At 43.1% G+C, this 22,363-nt stretch overlaps 1 protein-coding gene across 2 annotated transcripts in view; it reads left to right on the top strand.

Moving 5' to 3' along the window:
* The first annotated feature begins 417 nt into the window (after positions 1 to 417).
* The window catches only part of BICC1 (BicC family RNA binding protein 1), a 420,840-nt gene continuing 398,894 nt past the window's right edge, over positions 418 to 22,363 (top strand). The window contains exon 1 of one of the 2 annotated variants that reach the window (XM_063961749.1): positions 418 to 1,032. In XM_063961749.1, the coding sequence (XP_063817819.1) occupies positions 840 to 1,032 (193 nt within the window). In that variant the 5' untranslated portion in view covers positions 418 to 839. The remainder of the gene's footprint in view (positions 1,033 to 22,363) is intronic. The other variant, XM_063961748.1, reaches the window with a different exon arrangement.

Below are 22,363 nucleotides of genomic sequence, written 5' to 3' on the forward strand. Positions count from 1 at the left end.
TGCGGCGGCCATTGCGACTGAAAAGCTTTGCTAGACCTTGTGTAAAAATACATCGGCCGTTGTGAAAGTAGGTTGCGCGTGCACACTGCGCCGCGTACGCATGCGCAGAAGTGCCATTTTTTTACTTAATCGCAGCGCAGCGAACATTTTCAGCTAGCAATCAACTCGGAATGACCCCCTATGTAGGAATGTCCTTAATAGATACATTGACCAGGTACCCATGTGAATCCATTCCTGGTTCCCTGTGCACCTAGCTCTTGCAATCCTATTATCTGCATCAGCTGAAGTGAGCCTATGATGAAACACATGGCACATGTGACCTGCACGTTGATGTGGTCACTAAACTTTCCTGGACACTCAAACACAAGTAAAGCACATTTTCAACTAAAATAAAACCTGTCCTGGAACATTCTTGTACCTGTATTAGGACCCAGGGCTGGATTGTCTGGTTGCCCATGATATAAGTGCATATAAGAAAGTGCAAAATCTACATAGACTCATCATGACAAGGTGGAGTTACAGCAGCACACATGTAACTCTGATCCTGCAGCACATCTATGTCATCTACATGGTTACATTACAGCCAGCGCAGAAGTATGTGCGGTGACGTCAGCCAGTGCTCCCAGTGGAAGCGGTGTGCTGGTGTACTGGTGCAGGCAGCCAGAGAGGGAGCTCACTAGTGTTGCTGAGTCCTGGATGTGTCAGTCCCGCTGCAGTCCCTGCTGCTGCTGCTAGCGGTTCCCGGGCGCCCTCCTCCTCCTCCTCCCCCGCCGCTGTGTGTATATGATCGGGCGCTAGAAGCGCTGACCTTGGCGCATTTATTAACCGGCGATAAGACCATGGCAGCCCAGTGCGACTCCATGAGCGGATACATGAACCAGTCGGACCCGGGCTCTAACAGCGAGCGAAGCACAGACTCCCCGCTACCCGGCTCTGAGGACGACTCCCCCGGCCCAGCCGCCCCCCACGACCCCGAGTGGGGAGAGGAGAGGTTCCGAGTGGACAGGAAGAAGCTGGAGACTATGTTGCAAGGTAACAGTAACTTTTACCCAACAACAATGCAGACGCGTTATCCCGATCTTCTGTCCCCGGACCCATCCGTGAGTCATCCTCAGCCCACACAGTGCTATGGGATGATGCTGCCGCTGGTGCCCCGCTCCCAGCATCGCTGCTGCTCCTCACACTTTCCGCTGTCGCTGCTCCAAACTTTCCCTCGTGCAGAAAGTTTGTAAAAAGTTCACGTGTACACGGGGGACCGCGGGGTCCAGTTACCCTTTGAGTACCGTAGATATAGATATGTGTACTTCAGTACACACTATAGAACGCAGTTGCATAGGGTTAGGGCCAAGTCTGCAGACCACATACTAACTAAGCATTGTATAATATCCTGGAATACAATCTTCCAATCCATGAATTTAGCTAAAACACTATTGAAGTAGTTAATCTGTGAATACATTTTGGCTAACACATTCATTTACTATGAACACAAATCTAGACCACTTACAATATGTATGCTCAAGTCATTGTGTGTGTATATACTATATATAATATGTATATGCTACACTAGTCCTGCTCTATTTGCTGTCATGGAAGAATCTCCTTACTTGGTTACAGGCCAGTGGGACTCCAGGCCTGCGTTAAGTATTCATACATGCATCTTTTTTGTATAGTTAGCTTCAGCTAAGCAGTAAATGAATTTAGCATATGGTTTTAGTTCCTCACTAGGTCTCTCCTCCTCCTCTTTGCTGGATTATATCAGACAGCATTTCTAGCCAGTTTAGCTTGTAATGAGATTGCATTTTGCTGGTCTGCCATCACCAATCACTAGTTCATATGACACAAGCCTTCTATAGATTGTCTTAAAATACTGCAACACTCCTACAGTGCGTGGAACAGCAAAAGGACGGTCTTTACATCAATTTATTAAATATGTGATCATCTATGCTAACCATTTGTTACAGTAAACCGTGGACTTACTCTGTGGACTAGAATTGCACAAAGTTATGCACTTAGGGCAGAGAAATCTCGAAATACAGACCATTTCTATGCCAGATAGTGTGTGTCGCATTTAGTTAGTCCTTTGAGGTTCTGCCCCATGTGCCTAAGTGTTAAGAGAGTGGAAAACCTGCAGATAAAGTGAAGAATACACTTGTGGCTTTTCCAGACTGGTATTTTATAGGAAAAACGGTTGTGATTTGTGAACTCTGCAAGGAAGTTAGGGCAGTTTTCCCCTAAGATCCGAAGGACTCAATTCGGAAAGAAAGTCCTATGTTGTTTTTTTTTACAGGATTTCAATTTTGTAAGGAATGTTCTAATTCCGAAGTATACCCACCCAGCACCTTGTGACTACATAAAACACACCTAAAATACGTTTAATAGATTTCTTGGCATTCTACAAGTAAAAAGCATATAAATTGCATCATAACAATAGCATCATTTTAAAAAGTACACTCAGACCTTGTAAAGGTCAAATAAATGGCTATTTTGACACAATTAAAGTGCCTAGAAGCGTCTTGCATTAAACAGAAGTAACGGAAAGCCGGGAGAATGCAGAGTTAGTATGGGGGTTAAAGTTTTCTAAACATGTGACTACAATTTGCTAACATTATCCTGCTCCTGACAGGTAAACCTTTTACGGGCTGTTAGCTCAATGTTCCTAGCCTAAAGTTTATTTACTGCAGTTGTATCCCACTGTCGGTGACATCACATAAAAGGTATCTGGCCTTTGATCACCAGCATACATTATACAAAATTAATGCAGTGTGGATAATGCAAAACTGCAGAGCACTTATGTATTCATTGGTATGGGAATGCTGTCTGATCTGATGACATCATGGTGACATCACCAGGAATCCCTTATGTGATTGAGGCCAGAACAAGGAAAGGCCACATTTCATCTTCCTTGCCACAAAAACTGTAAGTTCAAGTGTTACCTGGATCTACAGGTTGAGTATCCCATATCCAAATATTCAGAAATGCAGAATTTTTCGAGTGCGACTGAGATAGTGAAACCTTTGTTTTCTGATTGCTCAATGTACACAAACTGTATTTAATGCACAAAGTTATTAAAACTTTTGGCTAAAATGACCTTCAGGCTGTGTGTATATGAAACAAATGCATTCTGTGCTTAGACTTGGGTCCCATCGCCATGACATCTTATTATGGTATGCAATTATTCCAAAATATGGAGAAATCTGATATCCAAAATACTTCTGGTCCCAAGCATTTTGAATACGGGATACTCAACCTGTAATAGCAAATATATAAACTGCTATTAGACCTATATAACACTGGATCTTAGGTGTCCTACCATCTGGCGTTGAAGTACGTGTATTTAGAAAAGTTTATAATGATGCACGTAAACTAGTCTGAGTGGAGATAGTTACCAATGTTAACATACCCACTCCCTTACTTGCTGGGGAAGATTCAATTAATCACATCTTTCTAAATACTCATTGGTCCTTTCATTGAGGTCAGTATAGTGACCTCAAATGCTACCACATATTAGTAAAAATAAAGTGCAAATGCAATCATGCAGATTCACTTGTACTTGAGCTCTTGTTCCTAAACTCAACTTTAAGGGGCAGACTAGATGGGCCAAGTGTTTCTTATCTGCCGACAAATTCTATGTTTCTAAATCAAGCACACCAGCTTTGAGTTCTAAACATAGTTTACAAAACGAAACAAAACAAAAAATGTAACTCCTACCCTAACCCCTCTCTCTGTCATGCCTAGACTTGGTCACTCATGAAAATATGGATGTCCAACACAATTTATGGTTGCTCCAACAGCCCAATTCCTGTTACATCAGCTGGGCTCAACAGTGTTTGTCCTGCCATTCCTGCCCCTTCCCCCCCCCCCCCCCCCAATACAGTATGCATATTGCGGTGAGATTTATCTGGAGGAGTTGTATCCATGAGTAACTAAAGGGCCCTACACGCTTGCCGATGTGTATGAGCGATATGAACGATCTCGTTCAGTAATTAGTGATAAATTGTTAATATCGCTCAGTGTCTATGCATGAACGATACGCGTCCCTGCGGTCGGTCATCGATTGTTTTCCCTCGTTTAGCATAGCAAGCCAATTTGGACGATAGTCGTTAATCGTTGAAAACTAACATTGTCCAGATCGGAAACATCGGCAAGTGTGCAGGGCCCATTTCTTTGGGTCCCGTTTATCAAGGATTGCATCTGTAATGTGATCTAGGTAGGACATTATTCCCTATATAATGTCTATAAACTGAATATATTCTTATGTTCTACCAAAAGAGGCCTATTTTTCATGGGGGAAAACAAAAAGCAACAAATAAGCCACATTTAGCTTTATTTTGGGACTATGTGATTTGATTGCATTGCAAAATGTTCTCGATGTGAAGGAGCGATAGCCCTGCAGTCTTGTAGTGGTTAACGCTATCTGTAAAGTATCTAACCAGATTCCTAATAATGCTTTATAGTATAAGTAGGTGGTAAGAGTGTGCAGTTGTGTATACCAAGGTAATTGCTCTGGCGCAGGAAGCTTAGCTGCAAAAAAAGCAGAGTAATATCGTTTGCAAAATACAGAACATCTGCTTTCTAGTTAGGGCATTGGAGCTCACTTAGGAAAGAATGTGGCCACTTTCAAAGCTGTGCTCAGCACAGAGGAGTATGAGAGCGAGTTTTATGACTATGGCCTGCGAAAATGTCACTTTATCATTTATGTAAAAGTGTAAGTTATTGGGAGACATCACAAAGACAGAATGGAAGTAAGTGTTCGGCTTGTCGGGCAGACTGGGGTTTTGAGCGATGCCAGGGGAATCCTATTGACTGCATATAATGTGAGGCTGGAAAAGGGATGAATAATCTTCCTCTGGGCTGCCGGGGTCTGGAAGGAAAATCTCCTTACTCCATGCTGAAGAACTTCCTGTATTGCGACCTCCTCAACTTTGTTCCAAGCTGCTTTTTTATTTCAAGCTGCAGTGTCTGCGGATGGTGCGGTTGCTGATTTCCACATCACTGGATAGTTATGCTATTGCATTTAGCGATTTGCTTTAAGAATTTGTTTATTAGCTGCAACATATCTTGGAAAGATACATCTTTAATGATGCAGCTGACTGATAACTTGTGCTCAGAAATTATGAAATGACTGGGGTTTTTTTTCCCCTTCTAAATCTGGCCCCTGTTTTTGAATGAATCCAGTAAAAGCACTTGCTCTGCTGGGATTCTGACCGCATTCTGCAACAACAGACAACAGATTCTGCATTGTATTGGTAACACAAACATCTAATGGGGCAATGCTAGTTCAGTTGGTAACTGCAGCCAGTCTGTCAGCTGGACTTTGGTAATGTCACATGATATCCTGACATATCTTTGACTCAAAACTGTAGTATTCTGTGTGAGCGGTAGGTGAGCTTTAACACAGATATGACCCTAATAATGGTTTTGACGGCAATTATATAGCGATTTTATTTAAAAATGGACATCTAAAAGTCATGTCCTTAGAGGCTTCATTCTGAGATGTCGGAAACAAATCCATTGTCATTTTTTTTTATTTTTAGGAATTATGGACTTGTTATACAACCGAACATAATCGTAAAAAATATTTGGCTACACTAGCAGTGGTGTCCTCTTGTGCCTTCACCAGCCCAGTTTATCAGCTGTAAATAAAACAAAAACAAAAAATACTCTGTATGAACATGTCTTCAATAGTTCCTGCTGCATTTGGCATGTGAGACTTTCGGAAAGTGTGTATACTTTCTGTTGGACATCTTGTGATAGCCACTATGATGTAACGTGGTTCCGTGCAGCCTGATCAGACATTAATAAAACTAAAGCCCCTGCTTTAATTATACTGAAAATATTCGCCTTTAAGAAGGATGTGGGTATTGGTAGAAGATCCGGTCCTTTGGGTGGGACAGCACTAGTCCTATGGTATTATAGGGTGTTGTGCGTTGTAGTATTAATTTGATTTATTTTGAAGTGTATAGTAGTTGAGAGAAATTAACTGTGAGAGTAGGATATGAAAAAATGCATGCCATGATGAATTACACAATTGTACACTAATTGCAAGTGCTGAAAGGATGAATTGCTGGTTGGCAGTTAACATTACAAAGCAATGGTGATGGAAACGGTGAGTGTTGTGGGTATAGGCGGAGTTGAGTAGAAGGAGAGAGGGGAGGCTAGGGAGGAGGTTGATGCACCGTGGAAATTATATCAAATAGTTCAAAGTTAGAGATAAATGTCCATCAGTCCCGTAGGTAGGTACAACAGTTCAAACCGTCTGTAAACTAAAGATGGCCATCCACTAGTGTGAGCTATCGCATGTGAACCTCTCATGCGATACCCGACCACTCACCCAGCAGCTCCCGGGCGGCTTTTTCATATGATTTATCGTATTCGATCCCAGTCATGGCTGCGGGATCCGACGAATCCTTGTGGCAGCCCTGGTGATCTGCTACTCCGATCCGAGGAGCACTGGAACGCCCCTCGGGTAGGAGTCGGAGGAAAATGACATGCAATGTGACACTTTTTTTCATCCAATCCGAAAGCTCTGAATCGGTTGAAAAGTAGCCATATCACACTAGTGGATGTGTGCCTTAAGTGCTCTTTACAAAGACTTGTTGATGCTTGGCCAGTAATCAGGTTGATGTAGAGTAACTAGTGGTTGTAGTAGTTGGAAAATAGCTGTATGTACACTAAGGTAGTATGAGAAGCACTTGGAGGGGGTGGGAAGTGTCTGAATGATGAAATAGCCATACAGAGTTTTCACAAGAAATATTGATGGTGTCCTTTTGTATTCCAGACAGGTTATTGGAGAGAGAAGCATTCAGTTTACTTACATCAGGCATGTCCAAACTGCGGCCCTCCAGCTGTTGTGAAACTACATATCCCAGCATGCCCTGACACAGTTTTGCTGTCAGAGAGTGCTTAAGCTGTGTCAGTGCATGCTGGGATGTGTAGTTTCACAACAGCTGGAGGGCCGCAGTTTGGACATGCCTGACTTACGTAGTTAAGGTGTTAAATTGCTTTCTAGAAGTGTTTTACTTCTTAAAGAGGGATGGGTGTAATCAGAACTTTGCAGGTTAGATTCTGGATGTTGGTAAAAGCAATATTGTTAGAGCTGACTAGCTAAATTGAGGTGATTAGAGGACCAGGCCCGTTCTGGCCAAAAGCATAGTAATATAAGTGCTCTCTTGGGCAAGTGCATAGAAACTGGTAACATTAAAATATAACCTCATGGGACCTGGTGACAAGTTACTGTAAGATAAGAACCTGGATTTCATGTTTTAAGAACTACTTTAAGCTAATTTATAATATTTTTTGACGAGCTTTAGTTATTTGATTGCTTTATAGCGATATTTACTGTATATGTAATACTTTTCTTTTTTTTTGGTATACATTAGATTGAATTTAGTCTGCTACATCTAAATTCCAGAATTAATAGAAATACAATTGTAGAACGATTTGTCCTCCAAAAAGTTGTGAATTTGGCTTAAATGATACAACCAAACCATGTCATAGTCATGTGATCTTCATATTGGTGTCTTCCAGGGGTTTATTGTGACTAAACCTGTGAGTTGGCCTAATATGCTAGGTTTATTTAGAGGGCAAAAGCCACTGTCTATTAGGGATATTTGAGAGTTGAAAAATATCCATAAGAGTCTAAGAAATTCAGTACTCTGCTATATTCAGCAGCGCACATCACAGAGAATTATGGGGTGTTTCGGTTGACCCCATTGTGTTTTGAAGACACTTTGTGGACACACCCAAGAATTGAACCCTGCCTACCTAAATTTGAAACACTTAATCCCAAAGTGACTGGTATATAATCATCTGCTCTACTGCTGATGTCAAACTACAGTACATGTCTCAGCTTTTTCCCACAACACTCCGCTGAAACTGCCTTCCTAAACTTTTAGTGTGATGTTGTGGGAGCAAGCCAGAGAGCAGATAGGTGTCTGTCATAACTGGGGCTGATGGTTATATACCTGTCATCATACCAGTTTCACCATACACCCCTGCACCATAAAGAGTGACTGATTCTTTTCTCAATAGTATCATAGGTGGACCGCTGCTGGGTATTTATATGTAGAAATAAAAAATATTTGTAGATCAGAATAAAAACATAGTATTGAAATTTTGTTTCAATCCATTTTGTAAACTCTGGAGTGATTTTGATTCAATGTGATTAAAAGATGACCTAAGTGCATGAAGCAAAATGTAACTTTTGAATTTAAGAACAGTAAAGAGAGATTTCTTGCGGACACCTGCCAGAAAAATATCTTTAAAGGGGGGAAATCATGTTGATTTGACTGCTGTGAGGAGAGAGAATGTAATATTATGATCTATGTGTTTTGCATTAGTCATTGGCTTATAGATGAATCCCGGATGAAGCTGTCGGATTTAAATTATATTTAAAATTGGCATACTCTAGTCCAGCTGTATGTGATGGCAGGACCCGCTGACTGTGTTGCTGTTTAGAGGGCAACATTAGCAGAATAGGAACTACTTATGTTGACATGGACAGAGCCAATACTTTTAAAGTCACCAATATTTAAAAGGACACTTTGCTTTTAGGTGAATTAAAGCGCATCACGGGCAGCACAGACTGTGTAATGGTTAGCATTACTGCCTCACAGCACTGGGGTCATGGGTTAGATTCCCACCATGGCCGAACTGTGTGGAGTTTGTATATTCTCCCTGTACTTGCGTGGGTTTCCTCCGAGTACTCCGGTTTCCTCCCACAATCCAAAAATATACTGGTAGGTTAATTGGCTGCTTACAGAGTAACCTTAGCGTGAATGTGAATGTGTGTGTGTGTGTACATGTGGTAGGGAATATACATTGTAAGCGCCACTCGGGCAAGGACTGATGTGAATGGCCAAATGCTCTCTGTAAAAGCGCTGCGGAATATGTATGCGCTATATAACTGCTAATAAATAATCACGTGCATTCCAGTGTAGGTTTACTTTATTACACTATAATTTCCATCATGGAATATTAACCGATCTTTTCAATATCATTTGTGACACTTTAAGTCCAACTCTTTCATACATTAGGTATGTTCACCTCCAGTATATTACAAGGATTGAATGCACTATACTGCATACTATATTATGCTATTCTATTTTTAAACCATAGGAATGTTTTCAGTGACTGACCTTTCAAATCTGACTCTGAAAACTGTTGACAATCTTCCTTTATTTACTTTTATCCACATCTGAATGTACTGATGCTACTGTACTTTTATCGTTACTTGCCATGCTTCAACTGTGTTACCTCCACCCGTCTACTAAAGCTGCAGTACCACCTAAGAAAATATTATCTCCAGTTACCACCTCCCTCTACCCAGAGCCCCAGTGGCATCTGTGTGCCGATGCGAAGAAGAGGTGGCTGCATCTTAGGTTTTGTACTGTCTCCAGCTTGTTCCCACTTCCACTTAAAGATGGTGAACTTGGTTTGGCAATTCTGCATTGCTGCATGTAGCCATTTTTCTGGTAGAAAGACTGAGCAGTTAGAATAATATTGTATTAAGTAGCAGTGCAGCTTTAAAGAGCAGACTACTTTTTCAGGGAAAGATGAAGAGGGGAGAGCTTGGATAGGGGTTTATAAATTATAGCTAGTTAAATGTGCAACATAAACACAAAATACCTATCCTAAATCTATTTCCCAGTTGCCTACTTTTGTGACTTCCACCTCTGGGAGGTTCAAATGGTAAGTGTAGAGGGCGAAACAGTGCAAACTGCGTTAGCCTGGCCCTGCCACCTTGCTGCACTTTACAGCATCACCCAGTGGTGGGCAGGGACTTGCTGATATTGTAAAAAGCACTAGTGACACAAAACTGCAGACACTTAGTTTTGCGATGGTCTATAGTTTTTGTATCTTATTTTAGTTTTCACTCTGTTGGCTTTAATTTACTAAAACTTTTCCCGCACAGCTGAAGAGGATTGTAGGCATGTGCCATATAAGAGCAATATACCTGCATCATATACCTGTTTGTTAGCAGCTTTCGTGGGTTGGTCCGTGCAAGAGCAGATCAGTCATAAGGCTTCTATGTAATACGGAAGCATTTTGGTTAATTTTTAGTTGCAGCAGCTGAATGTTATGGATTCCCAGACCATGTAGAACAGCTGTAATGTCAGGGGGATCAGTACGAAATCCCACCGGACGGGATCCCGGCGGTCGGAGTACCGACACCGGGATCCCGACTGGCACAATCCCGACAGGGGGGCGAGCGCAACGCAGCCCCTTGCGGGCTCGCTGCGCTCGCCACGCTGCGGGCATGGTGCCTCGCTGCGGGCACACTAATTTGTTCTCCCTCTATGGGTGTCGTGGACACCCACAGAGGAAGAATATGTCGGGATCCCGGTGTCTGTATTTCGACCGCCGGGATTCCGTCCGGTGGGATCTTGACCGCATCCCATGTCAGGACCACAACTATAGTGGAAAGAAAACTTTTATTATGATCCAAATTAAAATGGATTAGGTCATGAACCTATTGGGTTTCAATGTTTAGTTTGGACTGAAGAGAAATTGTAGATAATGGGTCTATCTTTAATGAAAAATGTAAATGGGGTTATGTTACTTTCTAAACCTAAAATATAAGTTACTCCTACATGTAGAATTTTTTTTTTTTTAACAATTTTTATTGAAGTTCTCAAAACTTAATAGGGTAAAGAACAGAGAATAGGGACAAGCAAGGGAGTTGGTTGGGCAGGAGGAAAACATACATACAGTATCGCAACAATATTGAACAACATAAAAAAAACAGTATAGGGGCCATGCAGTATACCCAAGGATAAAGAAGCTCTGGGAGAAATGGGTAAAATATACAGGATCTTCCTTTTTACTTAACCTCTTAACTGATGATTTTTCCCTTCAAAACCATTCATAACGTTATTTTACATTTTTATTTTAATACAGTTTTACTTTAATAAAGATTACATTTTTATAAAATATTATAATATGCGCAATTGCAGAATGGGTCTCCTCGTCAAAAAATGTGGGGCGGCGTGATCGCATGTGATCAGACCATGCCAGTACAGTGGTAACACAGAAATTCTGAGACATACAGTAGCAGTAGGACCTTATGTAGAATAGACCTGTCAGCTGTATTATCTCATCAAAGGTGAGCTAGCTAGGGGCAAGTCGGTGTCTGGGAATTCTTTTTACTTTTGGACATAAACGTACTCCATTTGCTCTGATTATCTTTCTTCCATAACAAGGCATTGGCTGCTTTTGTAGAAATAATGGAAATATGTATATACAGTGCAGCGAGAGAAAGTCTGGAAATGGCTTCTACTCGTCACCTGTAGAATAAGGCCCTCTAATTCTACCCAGTGGGGCTGAATAATTGTGCAGCTCTTGGGGAATATCTTTAATCGTTCGCTTCCTTTTACGTATACATTGCATGCGATTGAGGTTCAATAGCGGGGGGAAAAAATGATCAGTTTGACTAATTAAACTCTCATTATAAACACTTCCAAATACACATGATACTGTATATTCGGTTAGGCTTTTCCTCTCGAGCTAAGCATGAAAATAACCTCATTATATGATTATTTCTGTCTTTGTTATTCACAGGACTTTCCAACGTGGGTCATGGGTAATATTATAAAAAACGTGAGCAGTATTTTTTAATCTCTGCGTTACGGTTAAACATATTTTAAATATGCAAGCAAAATGTATAACACACCTTAAACCATCTGTACCATTTTATCCTACTGGTGGCTCTAATATAAAGCTGTAGATCCAGTGTGTGGGAACACAATTCAGCTTCAGCATTGGCTACACTGTCTTTATATTAGAGTTTATCAAGACTTTCCATGTCTTCCGTAATCTGCCTAATAGCAGGTGTTTTGTATTTTACATGCAAGATAACGTTATAAATCATTGTGCCTTAGAAATGGACTGTGAACAAGTAAGAAATTAGTAAGTTCTTAAAACAGATCATAGATGTGTTTAAAAAAATAAATAAAAAAAAGTGGGATAAATGAATGCATTAGAAGAATAAATTGGAGAGTTGTAGAAATGTACAAGTTAGAGTGTATGTGTGTTACTTTACAAGTGGTGGTGTTGTTCCCCCCCCCCCCCTCCCCCCTAAGTAACACCCCTCTTCAGAAGTCATGCTTATTAGTGCTGTAGGGGAATGAGTTACCAGGGGAAGTGGTCAAGCGGTTACAGCTGGAAACGGTTAGAGCCAGGTTGGCCAGTAAGTTACCGTTGGTGATGGGAGTCATCTCAGAGCTGGCTAGTTGGGAGGGAGCTCTTATGCTCCCCTGGCGAGGAGAAGAGGAGATAAAAGGGGACATTTTATAAAGTTTTAGAGAGAGAAACTGTAGAAGCATTGCATTTTCTATTCTGGGGTCATGTGTTGAATTCCTGCCATGGCCCTTTATGGATTTATAATCTCCCCATTCTTGTGTGGGTTAATATATTTAACACTGGTTTCTCATTCTGTGGAACCTTCCTGCTACTCAACTAGAACTGCAAAAACTCCGCACTCTGAAACCTTAAAATGTTGTATCTATAGTCACATTGGAACCTTTTTTTCCTCATACGTCCTAGAGGATGCTGGGGACACCATAAGAACCATGGGGTATAGACTGGATCCGCAGGAGATATGGGCACTTTAAGACTTTGAAAGGGGTGTGAACTGGCTCCTTCCTCTATGCCCCTCCTCCAGACTCCAGTTTAGAATCTGTGCCCAGGCAGGCTGGATGCACACTGAGGAGCTCTACTGAGTTTCTCGGAAAAGACTTTGTTAGGTTTTTTATCTTCAGGGAGCACTGCTGACAACAGTCTCCCTGCATCGTGGGACTTAGGGGAGAGAAGTCAGACCTACTTCTAGTGAGTTTAAAGGCTCTGCTTCTTGGTTACAGGACACCATTAGCTCCTTAGGGTTTGGAACACTAGGTACGCCTAGGGATTCATTCCCAGAGCCCGCCGTCACACCTCTTGCAGAGCCAGAAGTCAGAAGACAGGTGAGTAGAAGAAGATAGAAGACTTCAGTGATGGCTTCTGAGGTACCGCACAGGGATCACGCTGCGCGCCATGCTCCCACACACAGCGGCACTACAGGGTGTAGGGTGCGGAGGGGGGGGGGCACCCTGGGGAGCATAAAAATCCTCAATTGAGACTGGCAAAGTGCGAAATCCTTACCCCCGCCAGTATAATTGGTTTGAAAAATAGCGGGGCTGAAGCGTGCCATAAAGGGGGCGGGGCTTAGCCCTCACAGCTCTCATCAGCGCCATTTTCTCTTCACAGAGCTGCAGAGACGCTGGTCCTTCCTCACCACTGCTGTACAAGTAACAGGGTGCAAAACGGGGGGGGGGGGTGGTCACAGTTAATTTGGTGCTAAAATAAGTTATTATAAAAGCGCTGCAGGGTCTGAGGCATTATATTAAAGTTTCAGAACCGCGATAAGCGCTGGGTTGTGAGCTGGCAAACTCCCTCTGTTTCTCTGACAGGCTTTACTGTGGGTCTGTCCTCTATTTGCCCAGTGTGTTTGTGGGTGTCGGTACACGTGTGTCGGCATGTCTGAGGCGGAGTGCTCTTCCCAGGAGGAAACTGTGTTAGGGGCAGAAACGGCTGTGGGAGTCACCCTGTCGGCACCGCCGACTCCTGATTGGGTAAATGTGTTGAATGCTTTGAATGCTAATGTGGCTCTCATTAATAAGAGATTAGATAAATCTGAGTCTCAGAACCAGGCATGGAATAAATCTGTGGAGGATGTGTTATCACAGTTCCAGACCCCCTCGGGGTCACATAAACGTTCGTTTGCTCAGTTGGCAGACACAGATACCGACACGGACAGTGACTCCAGTGTCGACTATAGTGATACCAGATTAGACCCAAAATTGTCAGAGAGCATTCAGTACATGATTGTGGCAATAAAAGACGTGTTGCATATCACGAGGACCCTGCTGTTCCTGATACTAGGGTCTGTATGTGTAAGGGAAAGAAACCTGAGGTAACGTTTACTCCCTCTCATGAACTGAATACCCTTTTTGAAAAAATGTGGGAAAATCCTGACAAAAAGTTTCTGATTCCCAAAAGGATTCAAATGGCGTATCCGTTCCCTTCTGGGGATAGAGAAAAGTGGGAGTCCCCTCCCATTGTGGACAAGGCTCTATCACGGTTGTCTAAAAAGGTGGCTTTACCGTCTCCTGACACGGCAGTCCTTAAGGATCCTGCGGATCGTAGACAGGAAAATACGTTAAAATCCATTTACGTCACCACAGGTACACTACTCAGGCCAACTATTGCATCTGCGTGTGTGAGTAGTGCTATCGAAAAGTGGGCAGATACCTTGTCATCTGATATAGATACCCTAGATAGGGATAGCATCCTTTTAACGCTGGGTTATATCAGGGACGCTGCAGCCAACCTGAAGGAAGCGACGAGAGATATTGGCCTCTTGAGATCAAGGGCCAATGCCATGGCAGTCTCAGCTAGGAGAGCATTGTGGAGTCATCAATGGAATGCTGATGCTGACTCTAAGAAAGCTATGGAGTCTCTACCTTATAAAGGTGGTGTATTATTTGGGGTAGGCCTCGCTGATTTGGTATCTACGGCTACCGCGGGTAAGTCGTAATTTTTGCCTTATGTCCCTCCACAACAAAAGAAAGCTCACCACCTGCAGATGCAGTCCTTTCGGCCAAATAAATACAGAAAAGGCAGAGGTTATTCCTTCCTTGCTAATAGAGTAAAAGGTCTCCGGTCGTGGCAGGTTCCCAGGAGCAGAAGTCCTCCCCGGCTTCTGCCAAATTCACCGCATGACGCTGGGGCTCCTCTGCGGGAGTCCGCACCGGTGGGGGCACGTCTCAAGCTCTTCAGTCAATTCTGGGCTCGTTCGGCCCTAGACCCGTGGATTTTAGAAATAGTGTCCCAGGGGTACAAACTGGAGTTTCAAGACGTTCCCCCTCAACTTTTTTTCAAATCAGCCTTACCAGCTTCGCTTCCAAACAGGGAGGTAGTATGCGATGCAATACAAAAGTTGTGTCTGAATCAAATCATTGTCAGGGTTCCCCCGTCACAACAGGGAGAATGCTTTTATTCAAGCCTGTTTGTGGTCTCGAAACCGGACAGCTCGGTCAGACCAATTCTGAACCTAAAGTCCCTCAATCTTTACCTAAGAAAATTCAAATTCAAGATGGAATCTCTCCGAGCAGTGATCTCCAGTCTGGAGGAATGGGATTTCATGGTGTCGGTCTACATAAAGGATGCCTACTTACACGTCCCAATATATCCTCCGCATCAGGCTTACCTGAGGTTTGCTATTCAGGATTGTCATTGCCAATTTCAGACGTTCCTGTTTGGTCTGTCCACGGCTCCGAGGATTTTCACCAAGGTAATGGCGGAAATGATGGTTCTCCTTCGCAAGCAAGGAGTCACAATTATCCCTTACCTGGACGATCTCCTGATAAAGGCGAGATCCAAAGACAAGCTGGAACAGGACATTGCGCTCTCCCTGACAGTTCTGCAACAACATGGTTGGCTCCTAAACTTGCCGAAGTCACAGTTGAATTCCGACAAAGCGGCTGTTGTTTTTGGGAATGATTCTGGACACGGAATTACAGAGTTTTTCTTCCAGAAGAGAAGGCTCTGGAAATTCAGAGTTTGGTCAAACAAATTCTGAAACCAGCGGGAGTATCAATTCATCAATGCACTCGATTGCTGGGAAAGATAGTGGCGGCCTACGAGGCCATTCAGTTTGGCAGATTCCATGCCAGAGTGTTTCAGTGGGACCTATTGGACAAGTAGTCCGGATCCCATCTGCACATGCACCGGAAAATAATCCTGTCCTCAAAGACCAGAATCTCACTCCTGTGGTGGCTGCACAGCTCTCACCTCCTAGAGGGACGCAGGTTCGGGATCCAGGACTGGATCCTAGTAACCACGGATGCGAGTCTCCGAGGCTGGGGAGCAGTCACACAGCGGGAAACCTTCCAGGGAAAATGGTCAAGTCAGGAAGTTTTTCTACACATAAACATCCTGGAGTTGAGGGCCATTTACAACGGCCTTCTTCAAGTGGAACATCTTCTTCGCAACCTGCCTGTCCTAATACAGTCGGACAATATAACAGCAGTAGCGCACACAAACCGCCAGGGTGGAACAAAGAGAAGGGCGGCAATGGCAGAGACTGCAAAAGTTCTCCACTGGGCGGAAAGACATACAAGCGCTCTGTCAGCGATCTTAATTCCAGGAGTGGACAACTGGGAAGCAGACTTCCTCAGCAGACACAATCTCCATCCAGGAGAGTGGGGTCTTCATCAAGAGGTCTTCACAGAAGTGACAAGTCTTTGGGGAATTCCTCAAATAGACATGATGGCGTCTCGCCTCAACAAGAAACTTCAGAGATATTGTTCCAGGTCGAGGGACCCTCAAGTAATAGCAGTGGACGCGCTGGTGACTCCATGGGTGGTTTAGTCGGTGTACGCTTTCCCTCCGCTTCCACTCATTCCAAAGGTGCTAAAGATCATAAGAAGAACAAAGGTTCAGGCGATCCTCATTGTTCCGGACTGGCCAAGGAGGGCTTGGTATCCAGATCTTCAGGAATTACTCATAAGAGATCCCTGGCCTCTTCCTCTGAGAGGATCTGTTACAGCAGAGCCCGTGCGTGTATCACGACTTACTGCAGCTACGTTTTATGGCTTGGCGGTTGAACGCCGGATCCTAGCCCGAAAGGGTATTCCCAGTGAAGTTATTCCCACACTTCTTCAGGCTAGAAAATGAGTAACGTCTAAACATTATCACCGTATTTGGAGAAAATGTGTCTTGGTGTGAATCCAAGAAGGCTCCTACGGAAGAATTTCAGCTAGGGTGTTTTTTCTCCATTTCCTGCAAGCAGGTGTGGATGCGGACCTAAAGTTAGGCTCGATTTAAAGTACAGATTTCGGCTTTATCGGTTTTCTTTCAAAAACAATTGGCCTCCCTTCCAGAAGTTGACTTTCATGAAAAAGGAGTTTTGCACATCCAACCTCCATTTGTGGCACCATGGGATCTTAACGTGGTGTTGCATTTCCTTCAATCACATTGGTTTGAACCTTTACGGAAGGTGGAGTTATTATTATTATTATTATTATCCTTTATTTATATGGTGCCACAAGGATTTCGCAGCGCCCAATTACAGAGTACATAAATAATCAAACAGGAAGACGGCAACTTACAGTTGATGACCGTATAGTACAAGTACAGGGTAAATAAACATAGTTACATCAGCAGATGACACTGGAATAAGTATCAGGTGGCAGAAGACTGCTGGATGTGGTACAGTTGAATAATAAAGTAAGACAACCGATAAGCACATGAGGGAAGAGGGCCCTGCTCGTGAGAGCTTACAATCTATAGGGGAGGGGTAGACAGACAGGGGTGACACAGATGGGGTACATAGAGAACGTGGAACAGAGGGTTAGGATGAGATTTGGCTGGGTTTGGTGAAGAAGTGGGTCTTGAGAGCCCGTTTGAAGTTTTGTAGAGAGGTGGAGAGTGAGGGGGAGAGGTAGGGAATTCCAGAGAACTGGAGCAGCACGTAAAAAATCTTGGAGGTAGGAGTGGGAGGAAGTAATCCGTAGGCAGGAAAGTCGTCGTGCATTAGCAGAGCGAAGAGGATGGGTGGGAGTGTAAAGGGAGATAAGATCAGAGATGTAGATGGGAGAGGAGTGAGTGAGGGCTTTGTAAGCGAGTGTGAGAAGCTTGCAATGGATTCTGAAAGGGAAGGGGAGCCAGTGAAGGTCTAATGAGAGAGAGGAGAGGTAGACATAGTGTGTTTGGTGAGGAAAATGAGGTGGCCAGCAGCATTGAGGATAGATTGGAGTGGAGAGAGGTGTTTGTCAGGAATGCTCGTCAGGAGAAGATTACAGTAGTCCAGTCTGGAGATAACCAGTGAGTGGATAAGAGTCTTAGTAGCATCCTGGGTCAGAAAGGGTCTGATCCTGGAAATATTTTTTAGGTGAAAACGGCAGGTTTGTGAGAGGTGTTGAATGTGTGGTTTGAAGGAGAGGGAGGAGTCAAGGATTACTCCAAGACAGCGCACTTTGGGGCTAGTGGAGATAGTAGTGCCATCAATAGATAGGAGTTGAGGTTATGTGGGAGGGAGGGAAGATGATCAGCTCAGTCTTAGACATGTTAAGTCTAAGAAAGCACTGGGACATCCAGGAAGAGGTAGCAGAGAGACAGTTGGAGATACGAGTGAGGAGAGGTCTGGAGAGGAAAGATAGATTTGGGTGTCATCAGCATAGAGAGGATATTGGAAACCAAAAGAACTAATGAGCTTACCTAGTGAGTACGTATAGAGAGAGAAGAGAAGAGGACCAAGGACAGAACCTTGGGGTACACTTACAGTTAGTGGAAGTGAGGGGGAGGTGGAGTCATGAGAGGAGACAGAGAATGAACGGTCAGAGAGGTAGGAAGACAACCAAGAGAGGGCAGTGTCACGCAGACTAATGGAGTGAAGGATTTGCAGTAGGAGAGGATGGTCCACAGTGTCAAAAGCAGCAGAGAGATCAAGTAGTTGAAATTTCTCACTTGGAAAGTGGTCATGCTATTGGCCTTAGCATCCACAAGGCGGGTGTCTGAGTTAGCGGCTTTGTCTCACAAGAGTCCTTATTCTATCTTCCATGAAGATAGAGCGGAGTTGAGGACTCGTCAACAATTTCTGCCGAAGGTGGTTTCATCGTTCCACATGAACCAGCCTATTGTGGTACCGGTGGCTACTGACGCCTTCGCGGAGTCAAAATCTCTCGATATTGTCAGGGCCTTAAAGATTTATGTCACCAGAACAGCTTAACATCGGAAAACGGAAGCTCTGTTTGTCCTGTATGCTGCCAACAAGATTGGGACACCTGCTTCCAAGCAGACTATTGTGCGCTGGATCTGTAATACGATTCAGCATGCTCATTCTACGGCTGGATTGCCGTTACCGAAATCAGTGAAGGCCCACTCTACCAGAAAGGTGGGCTCATCCTGGGTGGCTGCCCGGGAGGTCTCGGCATTACAACTCTGCCGAGCAGCTACTTGGAAGGGTTCAAACACTTTTGCGAAATTTTACAAGTTTGATACCCTGGCTGATGAGGACCTCATGTTTGGTCAATCGGTGCTGCAGTCTCCCGCCCGTTCTAGAGCTTTGGTATAAACTCCATGGTTCTTATGGTGTCCCCAGCATCCTCTAGGACGTATGAGAAAATAGGATTTTAATACCTACCGGTATATCCTTTTCTCTTAGTCCGTAGAGGATGCTGGGCGCCCGTCCCAGTGCGGACTCTATCTGCAGTTGTTAGTTATGTTTACACACGGGTTGTGTTATGTTATAGTCAACCTGTTGCTGACGTTGTTCATGCCGTTGACTGGAGTTCTGTTAAATGCCGTGTTGTACGGCGTGTTGGAGGTGTGAGCTGGTATGTGTCTCACCTTAGCCCACAGTGTTATGGAATCATGGCTTTTTTTTATTTTATTATTATTATTATTATTATCAGTATTAATTTGTGAGTGATGGAACGTGGAGAGACTTTATATATTGCTACACAAATGCACAGAACGTGTTTTTAAATATGCATTATTTTTTATTTATTTAATGGCTTCTGTTCTCCTTACCACGCTTTGGGGACACCATGGTGACACCATGGTTCTTATGGTGTCCCCAGCATCCTCTACGGACTAAGAGAAAAGGATTTACCAGTAAGTATTAAAATCCTATTATTATTTATTTAATTTTTTTGCGATGCTTACTGCTTTATGGTGTAGATGGCTTTAGTAGTATGGTGGCCATTGCTAGCAGCGGTATTCCAGCAAAAGCCTTTCCAGCTTCAGTGAAGCCTTCCAGGCTTTGCTACGTCCCTGCCGGTTTGCAGTGCTATGTGCAGATGGATGTTGTATATGCTCATGAGTCAGCAGACAGTCACTGGAAGCAGTAGGCTGCCAGCAACACAGCAGCGTAGGATGCTGAGGAGGGAGACGCATGCTACCTCGCTAGATGGGTAAGTGATGATCATTACCGGGGTAATTTTCTCTAGTATTTCACAGTGATTTGAAACGAAATATGCTGTCTGCAAGTAGAATTGTTATTTAATGGAACCTTCTGTCTCTATTGTGGGCAGCACGGGAGAAGTTCTGAAGGCAAGAGTTAGAAAAAATGATCTGGGAGGCAAAGCGAAGCATCGGTCTGTGGCAGACAGAAGTGATTGGGAAGGCATGTGAGTGAGAGAAATCTGGAGGATTTGAGGTTTTAGGGCAGAGAGGCGAGTTTGTATTTGAATCTTTTGTGGCAGGGGACCAGTGGAGTGACTGTCTGGGGTTGAAGAGAATGAGATGTGTTGAGGACAGAGTGAGGTGTCTATTCGGGGGACCAGATAGTAGTGGGACTCTAAGGACAGAACTTTGAGTAACATTGACAGGAAAGGGGATTTGGATATTGGTGTTTGTTTTACAGTGCAATTATATACAGCCTCATTTGGAACGATGAACTTACCCATCCTTTACATGCACTTAAATATTACATTTTTGTAGCTCTACTTATAGTAGTGTATTTAAGAAGAGTTTTATTACAATATTGATATCATTACTATTTGCTTCCCTTAAATGCAAACCATACCAGGACCCCCTTTTTGTAAGTTGATCAGGTTTAACTCCTGCTGTTAGGCAACATTTATTCAATTAACCTAGGGCCTTATTCGGGTTTGATAGCAAACCAAAAAAGCAAGCAACTGGGCAAAACTATACTGCACTGCGGATGGGGCAGATGTAATATGCAGAGAGATTTATGTGGGATGTGTTCAAACGGAAATCTAAATGGCAGTGTAAAATTTAAGCACTCAATAATTACTCTGCATAAAAATTATAAAACTCGCCCAAATCTAAATCTCTCTGCACGTGTAACATCTGCCCCACCTGCAGTGCAACATGGTTTTGCCCATTTGCTTGCTTTATTGGTTTGCTCACAAATAACCCTGTTATTACCCTACTGGATTGGATCACTCTCTTAAATGTCTGTATGAGAACATCATTTGGAAAAAGTTCATCCCTTTTTATACTGTAGATTTAATTTTACAAGTACGTGTTTTAATTACAAATTTAATAAAGTGTAACCTAAAACCTAAAAGTTTCGCTTTTACAAATAGAGCCATGTTTTTGGCATCTTGTCTTGGCAATGACTTATAAGATCATATTCAGCTCTGCCATTCACTCTTAACTTGATGTTTTTTATGTTTATTGCATTATTAAACTCTTCACATCATACATGTGTTTTGTGGCTTGGGTAACTTTTTTTTGTTGTGGGCTCTTCACTTTTTTTTTTTTTGTAAGGACCACAATTCCTTTTGTTTGTTGTTCTGTATATTAATGGCTGTTTTTTGTTCTCTGGCTACGCTCCGTATAATAAAAGTGCTAGGTTGCTTTGTATGGAGTATGCCAAGCATGCCATTGTCTAGGCTGTCTGTGTGACACCAAGGAATCTAGAAGTGTGAAACAGTTGTTCTTAAATTGATAGGTGGCGAGAATGTCCCTAACACTACTTTATAGGCTGCGACAACATTGCGCTGGGACTTGTTCTGGAACACAAATATAAAGCAATTCTCCCCCATCCCCCAGCAAATGGTCAAACATTTTCCTGTTTAACAAAGGTTAAAAACTTAAAACTTAAAACTTTGTCATAAATCTATCTATCTATCTATCTATCTATCTATCTATCTATCTATCTATCTATCTATCTATCTATCTATCTATCTATCTATCTATCTATCTATCTATCTATCTATCTATCTATCTATCTATCTATCTATCTATCTATCTATCTATCTATCTATCTATCTATCTATCCTCATAAAAAAACCAATATGGACTATCCACTAACAGCTACATTGACCATTGCAGTGTTGTGTATGTTTGAATACAACAGCCTCGTACACGCTGGCTCTTTTCTTACTATGTTAGCTGTCTCTGCTTTATCAAGTTTGTAATCCTAATCTCACCACATTGGGGCTAATGTAGGGATGGATGAACGTGTGACTTAGCTTTGCATAATACACACGTTTTCACAGAAAAAGCTTGCGTTAGTGGTCCATTTCAAAGCTTGGAGAGAAAATAAAAGTACCAACCAGTCTGTTTCAGTAATTTCTCTTGTGTCCTAGAGGATACTGAGGTCCACATTAGTACCATGGGGTATAGACAGGTCCACTAGGAGCCTTGGGCACTTTAAGAAATTAACAGTGTGCGCTGGCTCCTCCATCTATGCCCCTCCTACCAGACTCTGTTTAGAAAATGTGCCCGGAGGAGCCGGTCAGGCTTAGGGAAGCTCCTGAAGAGTTTACTGTATTTAATTTCTGTTTGTTGTTTTCAGGCAGGTCTGGTTGGCACCAGACTACCTGCTTCGTGGGACTTGGGGAGGGGAACG

The sequence above is a fragment of the Pseudophryne corroboree genome, chromosome 3 (assembly GCF_028390025.1).
Source record: "Pseudophryne corroboree isolate aPseCor3 chromosome 3, aPseCor3.hap2, whole genome shotgun sequence".
NCBI lineage: Eukaryota > Metazoa > Chordata > Amphibia > Anura > Myobatrachidae > Pseudophryne > Pseudophryne corroboree.